General features: G+C 33.6%; 5 protein-coding genes across 5 annotated transcripts; 2 read left to right on the top strand and 3 right to left on the bottom strand.

The window, feature by feature from the left end:
• Positions 1 to 646: 646 nt before the first annotated feature.
• On the top strand, positions 647 to 3,229 carry LOTGIDRAFT_153321 (hypothetical protein; the record flags this gene model as incomplete). The annotated part of the gene is made up of 3 exons (XM_009057223.1): positions 647 to 1,705; positions 2,035 to 2,593; positions 2,985 to 3,229. The coding sequence occupies 3 exons, from the start codon at positions 647 to 649 to the stop codon at positions 3,227 to 3,229; spliced, it is 1,863 nt and encodes a 620-aa protein (XP_009055471.1).
• A 480-nt stretch (positions 3,230 to 3,709) lies between these two features.
• LOTGIDRAFT_153320 (hypothetical protein) lies at positions 3,710 to 6,453 on the bottom strand (the record flags this gene model as incomplete). Its single annotated transcript, XM_009057222.1, has 5 exons — positions 3,710 to 4,015; positions 4,656 to 4,690; positions 4,843 to 5,108; positions 5,720 to 5,841; positions 6,307 to 6,453. 5 exons carry the CDS (start codon positions 6,451 to 6,453, stop codon positions 3,710 to 3,712), a joined length of 876 nt encoding a protein of 291 aa, XP_009055470.1.
• Positions 6,454 to 8,291: 1,838 nt separating this feature from the next.
• Positions 8,292 to 9,353, bottom strand: LOTGIDRAFT_153319 (hypothetical protein; the record flags this gene model as incomplete). Its single annotated transcript, XM_009057221.1, has 1 exon — positions 8,292 to 9,353. The coding sequence occupies one exon, from the start codon at positions 9,351 to 9,353 to the stop codon at positions 8,292 to 8,294; it is 1,062 nt and encodes a 353-aa protein (XP_009055469.1).
• Positions 9,354 to 19,398: 10,045 nt separating this feature from the next.
• LOTGIDRAFT_104893 (hypothetical protein) lies at positions 19,399 to 19,758 on the bottom strand (the record flags this gene model as incomplete). Its single annotated transcript, XM_009057220.1, has 1 exon — positions 19,399 to 19,758. A coding segment is annotated over one exon (360 nt), but the record flags the coding sequence as incomplete, so codon positions are not given.
• A 2,076-nt stretch (positions 19,759 to 21,834) lies between these two features.
• Positions 21,835 to 26,007, top strand: LOTGIDRAFT_153318 (hypothetical protein; the record flags this gene model as incomplete). The annotated part of the gene is made up of 7 exons (XM_009057219.1): positions 21,835 to 21,868; positions 22,017 to 22,175; positions 23,185 to 23,325; positions 23,836 to 23,859; positions 24,314 to 24,502; positions 24,962 to 25,153; positions 25,793 to 26,007. 7 exons carry the CDS (start codon positions 21,835 to 21,837, stop codon positions 26,005 to 26,007), a joined length of 954 nt encoding a protein of 317 aa, XP_009055467.1.
• Between the last annotated feature and the right edge of the window lie 637 nt (positions 26,008 to 26,644).

Raw genomic sequence — 26,644 nt, 5'->3', positions numbered from 1 at the left:
ATTTTCGTGTGCTTCTGATTTAATACAGTTAATTCGTAGGAATGCATAATTAAATACTGAGTACCGTCTTGCGATTATAGCTTTCAAGTGCCCATGGACTATGGAAATAATTCTTATGATACACGTACAACAGAGAACGTTTAGAAAGTGATGGTTAACTGAAAAGACACGTATTGGAGATATTTTAACCATATCATAAGTTATTCTAGAAGTGTTATTGACCTTGATGAACTCAGCGCCTAATATTTCAAAGCCTTAAAATAAGTTAATATGTGGGTCAGTGAGAGTTATTAACAACTAACAAAATACTAATTAGTTTATAATATAATATAGAGTATATACCACATTTTTAAGTTGGCGTGTTTGAGATATTATAAAACCTTAAGTGAAATAAACTTGATTAGCTTATATAGTTAATGTGTATAAATAGATATAGAAAAGATCGATCGAAACAAAATAAGTGAAGTGATACAATTTATGCTGGTTATGGTAAATGAATATAATTCATTACAGTACTTTGATAGCGGAAATAATATTTTAAAATTAATTCTGGAGAATTGTGTTCTGGCATTGTTTCAAAATGTGTTTTGAATAATGGCTGTAAGTAAATTATTGAGATATTTATAAGTTTAAGAACACAATCAAGATGACGATGCATCAAAACCCAAGAAGTCTTGAAATGACCACCTCGACCGTTCCAAAATTTCCAACAATTCGAAATAAATCAAAAGAAAAGGACTATCGGAAGCCTCCTAAAATAGAAGTTGCAATGAATAAAAGATTTTTATACAAACCTTATACTATGATGAATGGCGACGACCTACCGGAACTGAAGCGCTTGGAACATACTGAGCTCGCAGATAAAACACGATCCAGAAATAAAATGGAGAAAGATCGTTGTTGGCGCGATATCAACTTAAGTTTTAGAGATCACCAATATGCTCTGGCTGGTTTAAGACAAGAACAGTCGCTCGTGTACCAATTTATGTGCAAAGTACAGAAGGACAAACGCCGAATTCAGAGACAAGTTCATAAAAGACGTGAATTAGAATTTCAGGGTAAGATGCGATGGGAGAGAATAAAGGACATGTGTCGTTATGTTGTGTTTAAGTTTAGAGAGAATGCACAAAAGAAAAAACAAGCGCGTTTATCATTTGTAGACTTGAAATCTAAGAAACAAATTCCTCAACAAAGGAAGGTTATTGATAATCATTCGGAAGGGAATACTTCGACTGTAATGCCTCGAACTGTGTACAACGAATTAGCTAAACGATCACAATTGGAAATGATTCCTGATGCTGATGGCCACGAAGAACAGCCTATAAATCGTTATAGCGAGAAGTCTGTTACAAAGATTGAAGATCCAGAAGAGACAAAAGGTTCAAATCCAGTAAAAAATGATCCTGGCAGCAATTTGATTGATGCTACCATGATATACACCAAATCAAAAACCGAGTCAGATATTTTACCAGCCAAAATCGTTTCTACAACTGTTCGTTCAGGAGCGTTTGAAACGTTTAGAAACGGAGACACGGCCAAAGAAGGTGTAAATGACGAGGTAGATGTCAAACCGGAAGTGAGTGGAATACAATTCAAATCCCGCGTTAAGGCAAAGGTTGTACAAGTTCGAAAAGATAAATCCAAACAACCATTAACAAAGGATATTCTTGAAACAGATTTGGACGGAAACAATCAAACTAAAAAGGTAAAATTAGATTTGAGTCTTCACCAGGTTAAAAGCACTAATCTGCAATTTTCATAAACCCAATTGGCTCAGCAATCAGACGCTCGCTAATCTGGGGCTTCGAGTCCAATTCCGATACGATAGTATAGTGACACCATAGTGGTACCCGTTTACCATTGTCTGTGCAACAGGTATTTGGAATTCCAACCGAAAACCCACCTCCAGACGGGGCTCTTTAGGCTACCGAGGATCCATGTGTTATACTATGGCTAATACCACCGTCCTTGCAAAATTCACACGAGAAACATGTTGATGTTTCAATATGTTAATATTTTCGTTTATTTCTTCAGAAGTCACCGGAAGAAAACAAATCATGTTCATCAAACGAATCACTAAATCTACCTAAAATCCACGACAATTCAACTATTAGCCAACCTTTATCATTTCCACCAAATAACCCTGTTACTCCACATAAGACCAGACGTACTGGAATTGTAAAGGCACCGGAAGTAATGTCCACAGACAATTGCTCAGACCATCCCGCTAAACCAGAAAGTACAGTTTCTGTGTGTTATTTAAACGAACCAGAGTCTGAAAAGGACGAAATGTGTAACGAAGCAAACCGGAAGCACAAGGCCGAAAGAGAGAGCCTCGCTATGATTTTGAAGAAACGTAAAAAGGCACGAGCTAAAAAGGATTTGGAAAATTTAAACAGGGAATCTTTTGTGAAATATGAACGAACTAAAAGTGGTTTATTGAAAGCATTTCCTGGAAAACGTGAAGATTTCTTACCCCCTTCTAATAAACACCTACACAATAGACAGAAATTGTTAAAACAAGAACATGATGCGATTCTACGTCAAAGATTGAAATTACACAAATTCTATAATAGTGTAATTGAGCTAAGAGGTATGTTTCTTCATAAATCAATATAAAATGTGCATGATCTTTACGTATCTTTTTCATCTTAACAAGCCCATAACCACACAATAATGCCACCTACCACTACCCCCCACCCTCCCCCCAGCAACTTTAAATACGTTCCACCTTATTTGTACCATATAATTATGCGAAAGCTATCTGTTAGCAGGACAAGTAAAGTCTTTTTAATTCATTTTTGTAAATCTCAGATCACAATACTGCTTTCTCTCTTGATTGGCATATCGGGTAAAATAATAGAGTCTTCGTTGAAAAGTTACAGCATTAACCATATAAGGCCTTGGACAAAGTGACAAATGGACATTATTAGTTGTTATAAATGCTTTTGATGAATAGCTCATTATCTATTTTTTTTTCTCAGACCGAGTTGCTGTTCACGAATCCCCACCAGATGAACCGAAAGTCGTTCAAGATAAAGAGTTACCAATATTAGAAGATACTCTATCTCAGATGACAAATAGCATCTTTAACAGTGTACCGACTGAGCAACCCGAGATACAGGATGGTGACTCTACTCGTTATGTCAGAGTTTATGAGAAAGACACCAAAGAACAAGAGCAGAGTTATAGAAATAACAGTCGACGTATGTCTAGCTGGAATATGTAGTAAATTATAAACTCTGAGCAGTAATCTTGCTTAGTAAAGTACGAGTTTACTCGCTAATCTAAAACGTTTTCTACGGACGTAGAGGTTGACGATGACGTTGACGATGACGTTATTTCTTACTACTCAAAACTTCGGACCTAAAGTTTTTGCATATAAAACAGTTTTTGTAAACAACTATCTTTAATAAATAATATATGCAATATGTAAAATTTGATATAGCACTTAATGCATGAATAAAATCTGTATTTGGATGCATTTATTCTTCCTTTCTTCCACACATAAAAATTCTTCCCATTAATTTTCGAGATCTTCGAATGAATTTTAGAAACAAAGTCCTCTCACGAAAATCACCTAAAATAAATGATAGAATCCATTAACAATATCAATTATCAATAATTAAACATTTTCTCCTTATAACAAGACATTAATCTTACTACTCAGCGTTATAACAACAATGAAAACAGAAAGTTGACTCAATAACTAATAAACTGCCTTACCAGATACAGGAGCTTTCTGTTCTAATGATGTGGATTGGTAAGGCGAAGTGATGTTGCTTTTATTTTGAGCCTCAAATTTGTCTCTTCTGCCCTGTCTTGTATCACATTTAGCAAGTCTATCAGTTTTCCTGCTGGTATCTTTTATCACTAGCTTACATGATGTTGAAGCACCATTCTTGAGATTCTTGGATTCGGCAACTTTGACCACTGTGATCTGATTACGGCTTTTCTTAGTTACTGACCAGCCCTGTCCAAGCCTGTTAATGGCTACTTCGTGATGTCTGCTCTTCTTTAATGAAATTATGATTAAGAAATGTTAATAAAATTCTTTTTTTTTTACAATAGCGTTTGAAATTTAAACATCACAAAGATTCTTTTTACAACAGCTCAACAACACCAGTATCGGAAAGAGTCGATTAAAAGGAGAGCTTATTTAATAAATGGGATGTACGTATATAAATAATGTTATGACGAAAGCACGCTTTAACTATTTATATTCAAATTTGTTTTTCCAATCATTTATAGTACAAGAACAAGAAAGGAAAAACATATAACCTCAGTTTTTGAGGATACTTTCTAAAAGTTGATCCAAACGAGAACCAATTAACTATCCTGTAGCACTTCCTCAACTGTCCTGTCCAAATACTAATATGGTTATCACGATAATGGTCGAAGATTCAACATTTCTGTGGATTCAAAAAAAGAAGAAAAAGTAAAGAAAAATATGTTATAGGACCCACCATGAGATTCAGTAACTTCATTATCAAAGGTGCTGCCAAACTGGTGTTTCTTTCGACCTTTTTGTTGTCTCAACATTTGATTTGATATTTTCTGATGTACTGCGGCGATCATGGAGTAATCTTGGTTCTTCGGTAGAAGTGTGCACAGCTTTTCTTTCTGACAGCATGGCATCAGTATTCATGGCATACCAGACTCTTCTTCAACTGCCACTTGTCGACTATAACTGAAAACGGATAAGATTAACGGTGTAAGTATATAGTATGAAGGTCGACTGTGGGCATGTACTGCTGCAGACGTATAGCGTAGGTATTGTAGGCAATTATTTCGGGAAGCGGACAATTGCCCAACATCAAGAGTCTAATGCTGGTTCTTTACCTTGACTTGTTTTAGCTGGAAGAGAAATTTTCTTTGAAGAAAGCATATCCAAAAGTTTCTCGACATCCTTATTTATAGCAGAAGTAGCAGGTTCTTTGACTTGAATGTTTTGGTTTCTTCGATCTTCATAGTTTTTAAACCATCTATCAAGGTTTGTCATCTTGTCAAATTTAGAAACTGAGGTTAAGTCTCTATCAAATGTTGTAGGTTCATCACTCGTTTCGAACCAGCCTAATTTCAGCAAAGTCTCCTTATCTCTACTGATCCTAAAATACATTATTGTACTGTAACAGCTTATCCGAAACATGATCATTTAGCCTTTGGTTAGAAACTTAATCCACTGAGTAGCTTTACTTCACGATATATGCTAACACTCGCTTGAGAATGAACCAATATTGTCAACTTATGAGTTTGATTGCCGGAATCGAGGTTAACTAACCCATAGTTGCCCACTATTGTCAGCTTATGAGCTAACCCGCATGTGTAAACCCAAATAAGGCTCAGATGGAGAGAATTGGAATCAAAATTTACCCAGATATTTGCCAACCCTTGTTAGTACTTTCTTTGAAGCCAGCATATTCAATAGTTTTTCAATGTCGCCGTTGACTTCTTGATAACTTGATAACTTTCACTGAAATTCCAATTCATTCCAAAGCCTTCCACTTTCTTCTGGTTGAAAGGAATTACACTTGTATCACACCTCTATAAAGGAACAGCAAACCATCCATGTTTCAGTAAGTTTTCTCTAACAATTTTTGTTCAACCATTACTAAAACAACATAGCAAATTATTAACTATAGAATAAGATTAGACAATGCAGATTATTTGTTGATCTGTTTAACATTGATAAAGATCATCTCAAAACTAAAATACTTACCGAATTTTGGTTGAGTTTAAACGTTTCATGAGTGAAAATTTAGCAGAATTTAATAAAAATGACTCTAATACGTCTTGTTTTTCCAACAAAGTATCGAATAATGTAAGCATTGTCATGTAACGCTATTATGACGTCATAAGCAATAATGGTTTGCTGAAGAATTTATTGGATAATTCATTACCCACCTTTAATTACGGAACATAATTTTATGGTATACTACTCCTTAGTTTACGTTGTTGGCTAAAAATACAAATTTTCGAAATTTGATCTGTTTTTTTCATTGCATTAATTGAATCGTTGGCTTCAATGCAAAACGACAGACTATGGTTTTGTTTGGTGCAAAGCAATTAATTTGTCTGCCTAAATGTCTAGGCTATTAGATTTTTTGGATTCATTAACGTTTGAAGCATTGGGGTGAGATCATAATTTCACTCGTTGAGGAAAGGCATCCCATTTTAACAGTTCTCGGAATATTTGAAATATTAACCTTTTTCTAGTTGAGGAATCTGTTTTTCTATGGGCATCATCGCCGATATTTTTGCAATGTAATCAGTATTGCCATCTTTATTTTCTTCAAATCCACTTACTGGGTTCAACGTTTTGCTCTCAAAATCAGCAAGCCATTTGTCTAAGTAGCTCGTTGAAGTAAGAGCCAGTTCACCATGGGTTAAAGATGGAATACCCGAATCTCTTACCCACTCATTCTTCAACAAATTCTCTCGAAGTTGTTCCATGTTGACCGTATCTAAAAAACAATACACTAATCAAAGAGCTATAGTTTTAATAATTTTGATATAATTTCGATGTATTTCGCTCAAAAAGCAGCTCCATGATTTTTTTTTTTGGAGTAGTCTATTTCTTTCTTGGCCTTGGACGTTTCAAAACTGTTCATTCTGTGTTTGCCGATTAAAACACAGACGAAACTTTCAATTGGAGTGAAAGAATCGAGTTTACTTACCAGATTAACGGTGCTGTAACACTTCCGATTGGTTTAAGATGAAATAACTAACGCTACACGTCTAACGTTAGAAATGACGCATACGGTATTGTAACGTCATAATCGAAACTGTACACTTCAATGTTGAGAATGTCATGATGCCCCATGTCAGAATAATGAATCGGACCAGTTCGAAATGTATAAAATTCACACAAGCTATTATGAATTATTGCCCTTGACTAATTTCCAAATTCCAAACTTAGTCTAGACTTTACTTGTTGTAGCCGCAGGGATGTATGGTATTGTAGTATCTAGCGAGTAGGACATATCTGTGGACATAAGGATTGGGCAGAGATACCTCGAGGTGAAGATGCAATGATGAGAAGGTGAAACCACTACAGATTCTTTGTGAACATGCTTGGTGCAGCGGATTCCATTTATGAAATCTTTTTTTCTTTGTCTAGAATGGAATTGGTGTTGTCATATAACTATTAGGCGATAACTGATTTTTTTCTTGAAATTTACTTTCCAAGAAAAAGGCAAAACCCAACACCAAAAAGGTCATATCTATAAAAAAAAAAAGGCCCTTTGTTATCTATGAATTAATATATTCGTAATATTTGTAAATCTATTAAAGGTAGAGGGTTCAAAATGAGTGTGCACACCGTTTAACGCATGCGTTTTATTCGCCTCCTGGAAAAAAAAGTAACAGTCGTCTGACAGGTTAGTCTCATTGACGTCGAAGAAATATTAAAAGCGAATGTTTCAAAAATATAGAGCAAAAAAAAAAAAAGCGATTCACAACTCTTTCCTGACTCTCTCGCGTCGATAAATATAGATAAATAGAGAATATCCTATGGCTATGAGTGAATACGATTTTTATGCCACGATTTATGATTTAATTTTCAACTTTCAGGTTTTCTTTAAATAAAATGATTCAGATAAATAGGTTATCCAAATCGATAACTCCTCATGGATATTGTTTTATGCCACTGGTGATTTATATGATTTTTGAAAATAAGGATAGAACTCCAGCACTTGTACTCTCAGGTTTTTCCACGAACCTACTTATAAGCGATCTCATCTCGAAAATATTTAATTTTCTAGAAAGTGTGCATATTTTGAATTTCTGCTGTTGACTGAAATAGACACAGAGCATGTTGAACTTTCATTTTCAATATTGGTCGAGTTATGGTCTTTGAAGATAGGGCAAGGGGTAGGCCACCAGCCCATAAACGGTTCTATACAGTCTAGCTGCACATGAACTTTAACCAATGATGGGAGGATTAAAATAGCATCCCTTGGGTAAGTTGAACCCAGGTAATTTCTTATTCCGCTTGCACGAGGGTGTGATAACTATAATCACAGTCTGCAAATCCATTTTTCAGGATTGTCTGTATCAAGTTCTCCGGCATTGTGAGCATCTTTATAAATAAAGTCTTGACACTTCGCATCAGTCCAAATTTCATTCAAAAACAAAACGGCACATTTCATTGTTTCAACTCTTTTGAAGGAAGTATTTTGTGTTATGGCTGCAGATTTATTCCTTTCCATCATCTAATATGGAGTATTTTAACGAAGACTATCCGAGGCATTTCTTTGGAGATGACAAAAAGTTTTGCTCCTAGTATCAATTTACCGTTCAGCACATGGCGTGATTATTCCCGCTGTCCATTTGTTCCTTTGTGAAGACGCAATACTGTCCATAACTTTCTGGGAATAATAGTCCAAATGATCACCATCTTGGGAAATGTAAGGCTCCAGCGATTCACACAATGATTTTATTTCACTCCTAAAGTCCCTTGATCTGAGCTTTTCAATCTGTTGGTCAAGTTTCTTTTGACGAGAATTTTCAACAAAAATGGAGCGACGTTTCTTTCTTGGTTCCTTTGGTGGTGATGGCATCAGGTATCGAACATCCATAGTTGTAGTTGTGTGGCGCCTTTGAATTTTACCAGAGCATGTTTTAGGTCTTAGTTTCAGCTTGGGAACCTCTACAAAACTATTTGTATCTTTTTCATCATCTGAGCTTCCGCCATTTTCAAGTTCACCTATCACAATTTTTATAAAGTTTTGAATTTTTGCGTCAGTTCCATTCCCCGAAACACCTGGCAAAACATTGAATTCCTTATCGACATTAACCCCTACAGCTGTTACTGGTCTTACTGTACCTTGACGTGTATTGGTGGCATTTCTTCTACCACGATCGAAGCAAGGTGTCATCGGCTTACTTCTTCGGCTTTGTCCTATCGTAATGTTGTCCATGAATGACTCAAATTCTTCTGAAGATGCTTGACTTGAATCAGACACTGAACGTTTCCCCTTACTTATCTGAGCTGATAGAGCTCTTCTTTGTAAAAGTTTAAGAAAAGTAGCCTCTGCTTCCATATTCACGCCTCCATTATTGAGGTAACTAAGCTTCTGACCTCGAAGGTTTCTTTCCATATCCTTGTTTTCCCACATCCGAGCAAAATTTATTTTTGAGCGGTAAAGTTTCTCCATGTAACGACGATACATTATTTTCTGTTCTATAGTTATATTATTAATGTATGTTGTTTCTGATCGCTCTAGGATGCGAAGTTGTTTGTTTAAATACAAGAACTGGTGGTAGTTTGCAGACAAGACAGGGGTGGATAACTCTGCCACTTCCTTGATATTGTATATGGACGGCTTTTTCCACGTAGACGTATGGTTCATCCTGAAGTTAGATTTTAGTTTTCAAAATGTAATCCGACTGTTTTCTCATTATATCAGCCCATAGCCCACCCGTTTACATTTGCTTCAGTGGAATATCCACAGGAGCACCACACACTTCTAATAATTTCTTTTGAAGAATAATGATGATCTGTGACACTGGAGTTCTGAATCGCCAATGATGGTGTTAAAAGTCACTACAAATTTATTCCGAATTTAGCCGCAACGTCTTATAATAAAACAAGGTGATTATTTTAAGTCACGATCGTCCTTGATTACCAATTAAAGCCAAGCAAGATTCTAATTAATACTGTCTGCTATATGATATTGTGTTATCTGTAATATTAGTAAGTTATGTAGTGTTTGTCCTTGGTTGCTGGATATTATTAATTGGCTATATGGACAGTCGAGAGAAATTTTATTGCTCTTAAAATTTCCCTTTTAAAGGAATTGTTAAGAGTAAGCTTTTACCAGAGAATGAAGGCTTCATTTAAGGAAAAATGAAATACGGGTGTAAATTCATTATAATAACAGAATCAGTTTCTTACATGTTATATAAAAGAAACCTCTTTTATAACAGGTCTCTTAAGCTATATTACATTAATTCAGAGGTTCAATTTTTGTCAACCATTGGAGCATTTCGTCTAAAATACATTTTTTGCGTATGGTAAAGTTTCATGTGTTCGATCTTGAACTTACTGTTAAACGATTGAGCTGTATTATATTTTCAGTTTAACGTATCTGTCTAGAGTGGAGATTCAACAGATAAAGATCCTAAGTTCATCCTAACCTTTAACACTACAATCTCATATTCCCATCACTTCAACACCTCCTTCCCCTCTTTCTTTATGCAGCCCAAATCATCATACAATTTGATCAGTCTATTTGTTGGATTTGCCTTTTTTCACTCTGTGTTTGGAAACATTTCTATCATATAGTTGTAAAAGGATTTCGTCCAACTTCTGGCATAAAAGAAAAAAAAACATAAATCATATGATATTTACAAAACCCCATATATTGATGAACAATTGTAGAAAAGATTAAGTCACATTTCGTTATTTTTATTTACTCGATCCACACACCTTAAAAATTGGTTAAAAATACTACAACGTTACTAAAATGTTTTCTTTACAATGAATTAATTGGTTGAATTAAATCAAATCAAGTTTCGAGAATAATAATACTGAAAGGATTGGTCCAACTTTTTTTATATATATATCGACGAGGCACACTACATTCTCGTTAAATATACTGGATAACACCTTTAAAGGGTGGTTTATGATATAGTTTATTAGAGATAGCGTGAAAACTAATACAAGAATGTTACATTTCAAATATAGTTTATTGTTTTATGGCTTGTCTCTATGTTGATTTTGTCAATAGATACGATTTAAGATGTGTTTGTACTCATACGTTTTTTTCGTATTTCTCTTTATGTTTTTTTCCTTGTGTAATGTCATAAAACACGCTTTATCCTGAATGGATTGTAAAGAGGTTTTCATTTTTCATGTGTATGGTCCTACTTACATCATTCCAATTGTCCGTCAGCTGACTGTGGTTCCTGTATTTATAGTAGCCTATGCAAATGCTAAACCGTATGTAACGTCACCATCAAAAAAAAGCTTATAAAAGTATTTTCGATATCTGCGCACAAAACACTTAGGTTTAGTGAATTAATGAATGGCATATGCCTGTCTGAACATTGATAATCGATGCTATCAGTGTCCCCGATACGCACACGAAGTATGTAGAAGACTTCGAGAAGCATCATACTTGATCAGAAATCCCGACAGCAAAATTGCAGAACGGAGAATTCTATAGGTAGCGGAGTAACCGATATTGAAAAGAACACTTCTATGCATAGTATTTTAGACTATATTTAAAGAGGTCACGAAGTTAATAAATTAATAAATAACTCTCGTTTGGACAATTTACTACCTTTTTCACATCTTATCAAATATTTTATGATTTCCAACACTACTCAAACAATAAAACGAATAGTTACGATATTTAAAATAGTTTGAATTCACGCTTTCACTTCCTTCTGGAATTCTATGTATTACAAATGTCAAGAGACATGCAAAACGTGTACCAATCAGTGAGTATTTAGGTGAATACAGGCATGTGAAAGGTGAAAATGCCTATAATACCCCCAAGAACCCCGGCTTGAACAGGTCATAGACCCTACTAGCATCGCCTCGGAGAGACACTTCCCCTTCCTCCTCTGGCTTTGCAATGGTGGCAAGTGTAATAACCTACACGATCGTGATCTTAGTTTTTTTCGAATTACGACATTACGCTATACATGTACATAATATGAAAGTGCTAAGGATTAGAATTGATAGTGTTATATCAGGACTACAAACCATACTTAGATCAAATTATCTCCCCTTGACCATATGCAGGAATGTATTCGGCATGGTGGTCTACTAGAAACTTGAGGAACTGTAGAAATACGTTGTTCTGTCAAAAACCCAATATGACAACTGGTTGGAGGATAATATCCTTATAATATAATTATTCAGACTCATACGCTTAAATGTAGTCTGGATATCATAACAGAGTAATGTCCCTTTAAGACGAATTGACCAAGGAGGTCGTTTAGTCCTATTCTATGATTTAATCTAGTCCGCATGTCTTGAAACACGGCTGTGTATATAATGTTTAGTTTACAATATAATTAATACTTTAATGAAGTCTTCTCTGTTATAACATGTTCACCAAAGAACATACCACTGGTTAATGAAAATATCAACAAAATATATCCGATGAGGGATTCTGCCTACACATAAATGCGTTGAACAGAAGCCAGGCGTAGAGACTATATTACAGCTAAATATTAAATTCAATTATTTATCTATTTTAGTTCGTATAGCAAGTCTTATTTGTTCTGAGTGAACAATCAAATATCCATTAAGAATCAAATGCTCGGTTCCCATTGTCAAAGGTGGGTTAATGGTTGACGATAAATAGCTTAACTAATGTGATCCATTGAATATAAAAACAGGAACCAATTACAACCTATATTAATGTTATTTAAAGATTTGTTTCCTTATTCTTTAAAAAAAACTATAGAAGTTACTTGGATGAATATTTAGAGAGAGAGAGAGTCCACTTCGGTGAATATAAAATATCGATGAGAATAACCGCTACAAGTTCGGACACTTCTCGAGATATTATTCATCAAAAATCTTGATATATGAATTTTAGTGAGGTACACTCCATAAAATCAGCTATGGATTTACATCATTGTATTTATAAATACCAACATAGGCTTGATTCTTATATATATCAATCAATACACTAAGCATTAAGCTACACTGAACAATGAAAATCCTGAAAAACCTAGAAAATTAAGACGAGAAACTAGATTTGAAATTCGGTTGTTTATTTGTCTTTTATTCTATCTTGTATTTAAAATCTAATCTGAATAACCTGGATGTAGTTTGTGGCTGTGGTCTAAAATGCAATACATAGATTTAAGATATTGCTAACGGCCTGTAGATGCTGAAATTCCAGACTATAAAAAATGCAAAAGTTAAGCTACATTACATTTTAGTGAAGAATAACATATAGGCCACCGGATCGAATAAGACCTTCCTTCCATAGTTATTTGCAGACTGGGCAAAAGGATATGACCTTCAAAGTTAAAATTTGTTAACGATGACTGTGATTAGATTGGGATCATGTGAGACCCTAGGTGGTCAAATATACCAAAAATTTGAATTAAATCGTTGCTTGTTTGAAAATTAAATTGTGAAAGCTAATGTTTTTGTTCCAATTTTGGTGTATTCAATTATTTGCTAATTAATGACTTGCAATTCATGGAGATTTCAAATTTCATTTGCATTTTTCTTCTTGCGTGCTTCATTGCTGTATATATTTCATTCTTAACCTGATGATGAATGATTAAGAAGTGATTCAGATTTAAAGTTTTATATAACATATATTTATCAAGAAATTTCACTTTCGATATGGAGGGTCAGATCATCGTATCACGAATACGGGTTTTGACATGGTATGAGGAATGGGGGTGTGCTTTGGACATTTGACCCCAACGTGTCTGATGTGTTGGGTTTGTAATGTGACTGTTTAACTTAAGCAAACTATTTGATTGGTGTTTCTAATGAATTATCATGTATTCTTAATCATAATATTATGTTCTCATTGCATATAATAAAGAGTTTTAACCAATTATATTATATGTCCATGTAAGTAGAGTAAGTATAGTCTGGATTAACAAAAAAAATACTTTTGACCTTTCTTGATCGGTCACTCATTGGAATTCGGCTGTTAATTTTCTTCTAATTTAGCTCGAGAACTTTAATTGAAGCTTATGAAATAGGCGCCGTTTATAACCTGATTTACAGTAATTGACTTTATCACATGATCTTACATAGTTGATCATTTGTCACTGTCTGCCATGTCTTCCGATTTTCTTCAATACATTTTCAAGCAAGAAAGAGAATGATATTTTGATTTATCTGTTTTCAGTTTTATAGTAGTCTTACAATTCAATAATACTATTCAACCCCTAAGTTTCAGGGGTCTTAATTTATTTTATCACTTACGTTCAGTTTATTTTAGATTTATATGGTTCCAGATTGAGTTTCAATCATTTTCATTCACATTAAAACTTCCCTATATTTACAACAATGCATCACTGGTGTATTTTGGAGAGGTTTAAACGATGGTTTTGACTAGCTCTAGATTTATTTTGATTTTCATTCATTTAGCCTACAATGTCACAAGGTAACGTCATGATGCTAAGCCCTGTCAATCGTCCATGTTCTTACTCACAGCTGCTACGCTATATAGGGCTCCACCCACCAACTCATTACAGGGTTCCGCCCTATTATCTTTTTACATTTCGTGTAGTTCCTTATACCAATATTAAAATTTGAAATTTTATAATTGTGTTGTGTTATTAACTTGGCATTTCGTTGGTTAGTATTTGTACTAATGGAAGAAAATTGATTGAAATTTATAATTACAAATCATTGTATTGGAGACATTCAACATTTGATAAATAAAAAATTATTGATTACTTTATTGCTGAGAAGTTTTTCATTTTTGTTCTGTTTAATTAAAGTTTTTAGTTAACCATAATTTCATGTTTGAGTTGAAGTTGTAACCATAGTAATATAACAGCATAAGTACGTACCAAGGTTCCAATCTTTGTAAATGCTGGTGTGAATTTCCACCTGTTGTTAGTTATGAATCCAAAAGGACCATTGCCGGCGATTATATGGTTTTACATCCGTAAGTTTTTTTTATATATTAATTTCATTTTTATACATTTTGCGTAAAAGGTTTATATCAGGTGTTCAGACTAACGGGACAACCCGCCTAAAAATCCTTTCCATAAATTATTTTGAACCACCACATATTATACAGCGTAGTAGGCTATCACTACCAAAGATACACATTAAGCTTTCAAATTTCAAAATGTCCAATAGATGTGTTTCTTGTATCAAAATTCATAATTCTTTGCGTAACAATGAAGTATATTTAAAATACGACAATTTGTTAGCTGCAAATATTGTCAATTAACTCATGGTGATAAAAATTACTAGTATTTGAGCAAAAATGTACGTATGAAGTTGACAAAATGTCTTAGCTACGTTGGACAAAATGAAATTGTGGTCTTGGATTCTGATTTCGACCAGCGTGTAAAATTCTGGCTGAGAGAATAAAATTAACATAAAGCCTAACAATGCGATCGCTGGGGCGTTTCGACTGGGAACCATGGTAGTGATCATCTGATAATAAATATTACATACAGGGGCCAAGTAAAGAGGGTGGAAAAACCCTTGGCAGACCAAAATCACGAATCGCAAATGCAAATTTGATAAAATACACTGAAAGCTTTGTTTTTGGAACGTAAGGGAAATACAAGACGCTGTTGTTGATGTGTGAGCCGGAGATGTCATGGAGACTATCCTGAGAATCTCTAGCAAAAACAGGACTTGTCAAAATCTTGGTTGTCGAGCACCTGTATCATGCAGTAAAGTTATGAAGGAAAACACTAAGTCGCTATCTCACTGCCAAACAGACATTCTTGAAAGTCACAGAGAACAATTGGAAAAACATCAACGAGACTCGCATCGAAAACAAATCTATGAACGCTACTAAGTCTTCTCTAACTCATTTCAAGCAGCCCTTGGGGGCATTGGTGACAGAGTTGGAGAGAGATACAAACAGAAGGAAGACCTAATGGTTTGGTGCGAGCAGTAACAAAGTACCACTCCCTCAGTTTCATGAATCGAAAAACTAACTTTGCAGTGGACCAGAGAAACGTGATACGTGCACATACTAGATGAAAATGAATCTGCCCTTTACAACTGATGAACTTCAGAAAACTCCCTTGTCCAAGTACTCGGTGATAAAGTAATTGCCCCAGAGGCTATGCTTTTCTTGCTAGAACCTATTCAATGAATCTTGGACCAAGACGGCATCCATTGTACCTGACCCCAGGCTGGGAAAAATCTCAGAAAGTCGGAGACTGATTTGTTCAGACAGCCGAGATAATTTCAGTTAATTCAATGTAACTGTCAAATCCTGGATCAAAGTTTTGAACAAAAATATGAAAGCCTCCGTAGCACAAAATGGGTATCTGTCCGAACAACTTGAAGTCCAACGTGGATGTCGGCAATCGCCCCATATATATTCATCCTTTGTGTTGAAATTTTGGCAATTCTTATTAAAAACAACAATCATATCACTGGAATTTTTATAGGACAAACTGAGTATGTTATCTCACAATTTGCTGACGATACCTCTCTCATGCTCAACGGAACAAAAAAATCCTTTCTTGCAGCACTTGATGTCTTGGAATATATCACAAAACAAAACTAAAATAATTTGGATTGGTTCAAAAAAGTTCAGTCGAGATGTATACCACCATGATAGGTGGAAATTTGAAAGGGGCGTAAATCATTTTAACTTGCTTGGTATTGAATTTTCTACCGATTTAGATGAAATTGTTCAGTTAAACTATAACAAACAGATCCCTAAACATGGAGTAGGAGAATCTTGACACCAATTCACAGTCCTAAAAACACTTGCAATTCCAAACCTCAATCATCTATTTATCTCACTACCGAATCCCTCGGATCAAGTAATAAAAACGCTTATGGCAGAGTTTATGATGTTTATATGGGGCTCAAATCGCAATAAAATCAGAAAGGATATTATTACACAAGAGTATATTGAGTGTGGTCTAAATATGATGAACTTTATTTTGGCCTTAAAAATAACATGGATTAGGAAAATAAAATCAGGTAGTCAATCTTGGATTAATATCCTAAATACTTCATGGGGTAATGATGTTTCGAGATACATACAGAATTTGGACCTGAAGTTTGTAATACTTTTTTGAACTAATGTATTCTGGAAAAATGTGTTTCAAGCCTTCAAGTGCTTTGATTAAAAACAGACTGATGAGATTGATTGTTTCCAGAATTTTTGTAGATTGCCTATCTGGTATAGTAGTATATGTAATATTTACAATCAGTGTGTATTCCTAAAGGAGTGGTATGATGGTGGGGTAAAATTTGTGAAAGACTTTTATGATTCACAGGGATGTCTTCTAAAACATGTAGAGTTTGAACAAAAATTTAATATTGAGGTTGTTTGCCACCTGAAATACAATGGCATCGCCAGGAATCTGAGAGCTTTTTCCAAAAAGCAAAAAATTGTGCTAGATAACACCCCCCACGAACCCTTCATACCCTCGCACATTGCTTGTCTCATGAAAACTAGAAGAGGCTGTAAGGAAATATATAATATACTCAGGCCATCTCCTGGTACTCCAACAGCTGTTAAAAGATGGAATAAGGTCTATAACTTGAGTCAAAAGGATTGGCAACAAATACATAGTACAACCTTTAGCATAACCTCAGATACAGGCTTGCAGTGGCTACAATATCGCATAAAATACAAAGAATACTACCGCTAAAAGCCTACCTTAAAATCATTGAGGTGATAGATGGCGATACTTGTAGCCTATGCAATGCCCATAGAGAAAATGAAACCCACATATTGTTTGGTTGCGATAGTATTTAACCTAACTGGCATAGACTAGCTGAACTTATAAGCACAAGAACGAGCCAAAAAATCCAATTTTCTGAAATTGATATTATTTTTGGGAGACAACCACACAAATCCAACTTGGCACTAAATTGTATTATTCTGGCAACAAAACTATATATTCATAAAACAGTGAAAATGAAAAGGGTATACATATAGTGGCACTAATCAGTCATCTTAAATTCATGTATCAAGTAGAACAATATAATTATAACGTATAAAAATATGCACTTAGTAAAGTTATAAATGGGGTACTGACACTTGGAGTAAACTATTTAAGGTACTATATAATTTTATATTGTTATCATCATGTACATGTATATGTTGATGAATAAAGCTGTAGTAAAAAAAACAAAAAAAAAAACAATAAAAAAACAAAATTCAATGTTACTCAGTAATTGTTTGCACCACGCAGCTGTTTATTTTAATGTTGAAAGCGGTGCGTAATACAGTAGCATATGGGAGTATATACAATGTTTTATTGTTTTTCTGCTTCATATAGCCATTCTGAACACATATTCACTGAGTGCCACTTTGGCACACTTGGGAAAATATTTTTATGGACAAAATTCAAAATGGCCGCCATCCCTGATATTCCGAGTACTATTTTTGTCATAAGTTTGCTTCTAGGGCACCAAGGGTCAAGGAATTCATTTATGATGGTTGTTTGTGGTTATTATTGCGAAAATTTAATTAAAACATTGAATACTCTATAAGAATCTTCAGGAGTCCCTTACATTGTAACACATACTTTTTATCCAAAAAAATGTTTTCACAAATTTTCATAAAATTGCCCAAAACCAGTCCCTTAACATCCCCTACAGCCAGAAATAATCTCCATCTATCAGTTCAAAATATCTACTACCAATCCTACAATATCCCCTACTACAAGTCCTTGAATATCACCTAATAGTAAACAATCTTACAACACCCTCTTCTTCAAGTCAAACAAGCGTCTCCTACCACCAGTCCGCTATTACCACAGTCTTTTCCAAATTCCAGTCCAAAATTATGTCTCACAACCAATCCTACAATCCCTCCGCCTACTACCAGGCCTACATCATCACCTACTACAAGTCCATTCCCCCACCCTTTCTACTAGTCCGAAAACATCACCATCGGGTAGTAGGGAGCGATATAGGACTGTAAGTAAGAAATGTTGTTGGACTCGTAGTAAGTGATAATGTTGTTGAACTGTTTATTATTAGGTAACGTTTCAGGACTTGTAGTGGGGCAGTTGTTAGATTTAGTAGTAGGAAATGGTATAGATTTGGTAGTGGATGTTGTTCGACTCTTTTGGAACAATGGACACTATATTGAATCGTCAATATGTGACCTTCAAAGACCAGGCCCTTCAACGATTCAAATAAATAATATTGTTATTGCGTGACAAATCGATCACGGTTTGATATGCAGTCGATTTTTTCGCTCTGCTTTGTTTTCGTAATTTCAAAAAATATGATTTTGTGTCACATAATCTGAAGAAACTTTAATATTATTGTGACCAATTTCTTTGTGACCACACTAGTGACCATTTACCTTTTACTCATTTAATTTGTGACCAATTAGTAGTAACAATTTACTCTGTGATCAATTTATTATCGTCTGACGATATTGTGTGGCCTATATACATCATGACCTCGTGACTGATTTAACTTTGACCGTAATTTGTGGTCAATTTACCTTGAGACAATACTCTTTTCTACGGAAGCGTAATAGTGCCAAATATATTTTTTTTTTTTCAAATCCGACTTAGTAACTCGAAAATCCGACTTCGTAACTCGAAAATCCGACTTATTAACTCGAAAATGGGCTACACATATATTTTTTTTCCGACTTAGTAACTCGAAAATCCGACTAAGTAACTCGAAAATCCGACTTACTAATTTAAAAATCTGACTCACTAACTCTAAAATGGGCTACACATATTTATTTTTTTAATAACTCGAATATCCTACTATGTAACTCGGTGATGTTTTGGTATCTTTAATATAAACCAATATACACCATCGACCTTTAATATATACCAATATACACCATCTACAATTAATATACACGAATATACACCATTTAACATTAATATAAACCAATATACACCATCTACCTTTAATATAAACCAATATACACCATCTACCTTTAATATACACCAATATACACCATCTACCATTAATATATACCAATATACACCATCTACCTTTAATATACACCAATATACACCATCTACCATTAATATATACCAATATACACCATCTACCATTAATATAAACCAATATACACCATCGACCTTTAATATATACCAATATACACCATCTACACCATGCCGAATATGTCGATTTAACGTGTTTTATTGTATCATATCGACTTAAAAATATGTCGACTTGGCGTCATAATATTCCGGTAAGAGTTAATCAGGGAGATGTGGAGAGTGAATCAGGAAGATGATGAGAGTGAACCAGGAGTATGATGAGAGTGAATCAGTAAGATGATGAGAGAGAATCAGTAAGATGATGAGAGTGAATCAGTATGTCGTAAGTGAGTCACCATATAAAGGAGCTATTCATTTCAACATATTATATCACGAAGATTATTTTTCAGCAATTGCTTAAATACCAAACTCACTAAAAGGTATAAACATGGAAGCGGACAGTAGATGAGGGCATATTTAACAATCAAATCAGCATGTTCTTCAGTAACATTATGAATAAAATCCGCAAAAACTAGTGCATTTGTTAAATTTTTTCGAATTCGGTTAAAGTTGAGTGGGCTTTCCTAATGCTAGAGGGGTTTTAATATTCCGGTAAGAGTTAATCGGGGAGATGTGGAGAGTGAATCAGGAAGATGATGAGAGTGAACCAGGAGTATGATGAGAGTGAATCAGTAAGATGATGAGAGTGAATCAGTAAGATGATGAGAGTGAATCAGTAAGATGATGAGAGTGAATCAGTAAGATGATGAAAATGAATCAGTAAGATGATGAGAGTGAATCATCCTTTAGCGACATTTAGGAATTTTCGAGTTACTCAGACGGATTTTTTAGTTACTAAGTCTGATTTTCGAGTTACTAAGTCTGATTTTCGAGTTACTAAGTCTGATTTTCGAGTTACTTAGTCGGATTTTCGAGTTACTAAGTCGGATTTTCGAGTTACTAACTCGGATTTGAAAAAAAAAAAATATTTGTGACCCATTTTCGAGTTAATAAGTCGGATTCTCGAGTTACTAAGTCGGATTTGAAAAAAAAAATATGTGTTGCACTATTGCGCTTCCGTACTTTTCACCAATCAATTTACGATTTAATTAGTCTTGTGGTCTAATTAACGTGACCAATTTACATTATGTGCGATCACACTTCTGTGTTATTACTGTGACCAATTTATCTTGTAATAATGTCAAATGACCATATTTTTATGATCATTTTTATCTGATAATCATGTCAATATTACGGAGCCCCTAAGGCGCAATTGTAAACATATTTATTTATTATTTCGTTTAAACAAAATAATTATTTTGTGATATGTGATATTATTAATAACATTATGAATAAAATCCGCAAAAGCTAGTGCATTTGTTAAATTTTTTCGAATTCGGTTAAAGCTGAGTGGGCTTTCCTAATGCTAGAGGGGTTTATATCACAGGGGTTTATATCACGAGAGTTTATTTACGGATAGATTCAAAATAGAAAAGGAGACGGATTTGTTTGTTCCCCATCCCATTTCGTAAACATATATAATTATACAATTTTTATTCTTTAAACAAAATCTCATTCGATAACCAATAATGTGACCGACATAGGTAGCGATTTTAAATACAAAATGCAAAATATCTCATGCATGTAACAACAGCAAAAACTCATTGATTAACATTCTTTCGAAATAAATTTCGTATGTTTTTTTGTTTTTTTTTTTATTTGATTTGTATTTGAGGATATCTTTGGCAAGAATTATATGAATTCAATAATTGAAAAACTGAATTTTTATCAAAGAATGTTCATTTTCAGTACAAATTATGATTTTTGTAAACAAATGTCAAATTTAAATGACAAATGTTGAATTTAGCGTGCAAATTAAGAGATAAGATAATAGCAATGAAGAACATTGATCAAAAAGACATTCCGCCTTCTATATTTAACTTGTTAATTTGTAAGGGTCGATAATGTTCTTGTAATACTTCTTGTTTTTTTCTAACAATAAACTACAAATTGTCTACATTGGCATTGCTTTCTGTGAGTCTTTGTTATAAAAATGTTACTTTATAAAAACATACAAAATCGAGAAAGCGAACTTTGTTTGAAATCGCTCTAATACGTATTGTTTAGTTTCTTTTATCTTTACTAGCTGACAGAGCTTTCAGTGGATAATCAAATCGCTGCATTACAAACTTATGTGATACAAGAAAGATGACTATTGCAGTCAAGATATTAGGCGCAATTCGTAATAACTTGACATTGTGAAGATGCTATCAAAATAGTCATTCAATATTTACTTTAAGTCTGTATAAACAGGATTGCAAGATTGTTTTGAGGAGGACTTCACTTTAATTTTGTTGTTTATTTCTTTATTTATTTGTCTTATTTTTCAGACAAATTTTGTATAGCAGATTTTAGTACATGTACTGATGACCTACCAACAGCCCAATGTCTCACATTGAAAAATAATCATGAATGTATCTTTGATAAAGCAGTAAATGGAACATCGTGTTTATGTCATGAAACTTGTATAAGTTCTAATTTATGTCCAGGTATTTTGTAGCGATATATCCCCTAGTCATGGTATCAAGAATATATATATATTTCAAAAATCTTGCATAATAATACAGTGGTGTAACCTATTTTCGTGGATATAAGGATTCAACACCGAATTTCGTCAAAGTTAAAAAAACGAAAATTTTCTTTTATGTCTTAGATGTCTCCTCAGATATTCTACAAAATAATTAAAATTGGTTTATTTCGATTTTCTTTATGAATCCTTCACTTTGACCCATATTTCATGAGCAACCAACTCGGCAACGGCGGCAGAATGCGTCACCTATTTTCGTGTACAATGTTTGAACTATAAATAAGTCTAGAAAAACACGTTGTATGGATACCGGGTGGTATAATTAACTTCTCTTAGTATTTATCTTTAATATCAATTCATCATAACTAGTGACAATTCCTTCAAAGAACCACGATGTAAAAAAAATAGTGACTGACAAAATAAGATACGTAGCGTGATTTATTACTAAAAGTCACTGAAACAACATAAGAATATGGTCCACTTTGTGTTCCATAGAAATTTTCTGCTGACACAGAATCCGCTAGTTGATCACATGACTTCATTCGTTGGAATATATTCTAGCAGACGACACTTGGAATTCCGATTACCGCTTGGGATTATAAGGAAATTCGGCCGATAAAAAATGGTGACGTTTGGTAATAAGTGAAATCCGCCATTTTGTTTATGTCAAAGTATACATTAATACATTTTACCTTGCTTGAAACTACTCAATTCATTCTACTAGCTGATATTGTACAGAAAACCCATGTTTATCAAAACATACTAATGCGGAGGTCGCGCAAGGTCGCTCATGTAAATTATTATTCCTTTCCGGAAATCCACGAAATTAGGTTACTTGACTGTACTATATTCATGAATGGGGACGTTAATAAAGAGCGCAATGTTTTTATCTGGAAGAATCGTGCTATAGTGTTCAATAAAGCATACATATCTTTGCGACTTACAAATAAAAAACAAATTTGATATTTCAGCCGCAGATGGACCACTATTAGATTCAAGGTGTGATTGTATACATTATTTGGACCAATGTGGAGGGTATACTACCCCTAAACCAGGTTGTCCCTTGGCTGCCTGGAAAACAGATTGTTTTAGAACAGCATATTTCTATGATAGTAGGTGCCTTAAGTTTATCTTGCATCAATAACGATAAGTTTATCTTGCATCAACAACATAAAGTTTATATTGTATCAATAACAGTAAGTTTATCTTGTATCGATAACTGTAAGTTTATCTTGCATCAACAACATTAAGTTTATATTGTATCAATAACAGTAAGTTTATCTTGTATCAATAACAGTAAGTTTATCTTCTATCAACAACATTAAGTGTATCTTGTATCGATAACAGTAGGTTTATCTTGTATCAATAACAGTAAGTTTATCTTTTATCAATAACAGTAAGTTTATCTTGTATCAATAACAGTAAGTTTATCTTCTATCAACAACATTAAGTGTATCTTGTATCGATAACAGTAGGTTTATCTTGTATCAATAACTGTAAGTTTATCTTGTATCAATAACAGTAAGTTTATCTTGTATCAATAACAGTAAGTTTATCTTGTATCAATAACAGTAAGTTTATCTTGTATCAATAACAAAAAGTTTATATTGTATATATAACAGTAAGTTTATCTTGTATCAATAACAGTAAGTTTATCTTGTATCAATAACAGTAAGTTTATCTTGTATCAATAACAGTAAGTTTATCTTGTATCAATAACAAAAAGTTTATCTTGTATCAATAACAGTAAGTTTATCTTGTATCAATAACAGTAAGTTTATCTTGTATATATAACATTAAGTTTATCTTGTATATATAACATTAAGTTTATCTTGTATATATAACATTAAGTTTATCTTGTATATATAACATTAAGTTTATCTTGTATATATAACATTAAGTTTATCTTGTATATATAACATTAAGTTTATATTGTATATATAACATTAAGTTTATCTTGTATATATAACATTAAGTTTATCTTGTATATATAACATTAAGTTGCATGTATAATAGTATATTTAATTTGAAATACGAAATAATGTAATTACGATTTAATCTTTATGATTTAAAGTTAGTTTTGAAAATTCTATCTTTAAGTCCAATCCTGCTCCCATACAGTTGGCATTCCGGGTTTGCAGCATGGTGGAGCGTTTAGGTATGGTGATATAGAACAATATTGGTGTGCAGATGGATATAAACAAATTGGGGGTTCCATAGGATTGTCGATTTGCTGGGAAGGTAATTATATACAACACGGTGACTCTGGTGAATATCCTGTATGTGAATGTAAGTGATTGTGAGGTTTTCTCTTCTTTCCATGTGCCACTGCGCAAGAACAATAAACTTTTCAGGAGGATCCCATATCGTCATTCTATGATTAATTGATTATTCACGCGTCGGCAATGTTGAATTCATTTGTATCACTGCAGTAAAACCTTGACGTCTTTAATACCACCTTCTCTAATCCCAATACACCTTATCACATTTTACATCATTAAATTTAGATTTCGGGGAAGCGGCGTCATTTCATTTGGTTGACAAAATATTGAATGTAACATATGTAACTTTGAGTAAACCATATGCGCTTGAATGTTCTGGGTCGATGACGCGTTTAATGTCCAGTAATTTTTATCTTTCCATGACTTTCATATTATGATGTACGGAAAATTTATGAAAATTTCTAAAGATTTAAGAGTGATCAATATTTAGTAAGTCAGTTTAATATTGAACAGTTGTTTATTGCAGTGATAACATGTTCGGATCCACCAAAAGTGCTATACACCAACCCAAGTGCTACTCAAGTGTCAGTTTTTGATGACATCACCTACACATGTCAGGATGGTACAGAACAAATTGATGGCGGCGATGGCAGGATAAAATGTGGTACTGATGGTTTATGGCATCCTTGCAATACAACTATTAATCCTATATGTATAGGTATGTGGTAAAATTTTAAAAAAAATCGCAGACGAGGCACCATGTTTAGAGTTTACTTTCGACTGAAATTCGTAGTTCAAAACTAAAATCATTTTTAAAAATTTCAATATCAAGATGGGGCATATATTGTTACATGATGATTAAAAATAGCAATTGGAAAACGAGGGGGAGGGGTGACGAAAATCATCAATATGAGAGGGTCGTACATAATTCAATACAGAACTTCAATTTTAAACAAAGGAGGAGACAACAATAATCATTGTAGTTACATGTTATGACAGTAAAATAAATTGTAACCATATAAAACCAATATCCGTTACTGTTCAAATATGATAGTGGCCCAAATTCAGAAACTACGGAGCCCCTAAGGCGCAATTGTAAACATATTTATTTATTATTTCGTTTAAACGAAATAATTATTTAAACCCTGTGTTTATTTCGTTTAAACGAAATAAAAAGATGGGTTAATTATTTCGTTTAAACGAAATAGACGAAAAAATTAATTCGTTTAAACGAAATAATTAATTCGCTTTAACGAAATAACTATTTCGTTTAAACGAAATAATAATAAAAAGTGATGAAAATTGCGCTTAAGGGGCTTCGTAAGAAACTAATAGTAACTAATTGACTTTATTTCAGGAGATTTTGCCTTCTTTGTCAAACTACCAACCTTTTCACCATCAGTTTTATTAATCACATATCAAAGTAGAAGTTCGATTGAATGTGCCAGTTTGTGTTTAAATTTATATATGTGTGTTGGTTATACGTTCGATTCTTCTAGCAGTATATGTAGTCTAAATGAAAGTGGCGACCAAGATGACAATACTCAGATGATTCAGGTGTACCCATATTAGATGTTGTTTGCGCCTCATTGATGTTTAGAAATATGCATTCGCCTATGTATATGTCGATGCACCTATATACAGCCTCGTGTCAAAATTTAAATGTTCCAAATAGTACCCCGCCAGACAAGATTGTTTTTCGAACAAACTTGGCACACCTATGACCCCAACGGTCGTCGTGTTCATTATGACAATTAAAAGAGTCGAAACATAAAAGGGATTCTCCAATAATTCCATTGTGGAAAAAAGAATCATTTACGGTAAATTATTCTTTACTTTTTGTAATACTTATGACTCCTGTTTAACATATTAATATACTAAACATAAATAATAATAATTAACAACATAATCACATTACACAGTGTTATTTCTTTTTTATAAAATATAATAGTATAGGTATATTTGGAAATCTGATTAAAATACTAGATATTTATTTCGTTTATTTTCTAATGCTTATATCACTAATACCATGATCTGAGGTTTCTTTGAAATTGATACAGCATGTTCGGAACCGAGCTGATGTAGATACTTAAAAACCGTTGATCGTATTAATCGGAAAGAAGGGATCAATTCTGCAAAGAGGTTTGGTTTACAAAAAGTTTTGGACGATAGGTTCAAAGGACCAATAGTTCGAAGGAAGGAAGGGGTA

This window comes from Lottia gigantea, assembly GCF_000327385.1.
Source record: "Lottia gigantea unplaced genomic scaffold LOTGIsca_3, whole genome shotgun sequence".
NCBI classification, from domain to species: domain Eukaryota; kingdom Metazoa; phylum Mollusca; class Gastropoda; family Lottiidae; genus Lottia; species Lottia gigantea.
Note: the sequence above shows the minus strand (reverse complement) of the source record. Positions and strands in the feature narration are given on the sequence as shown.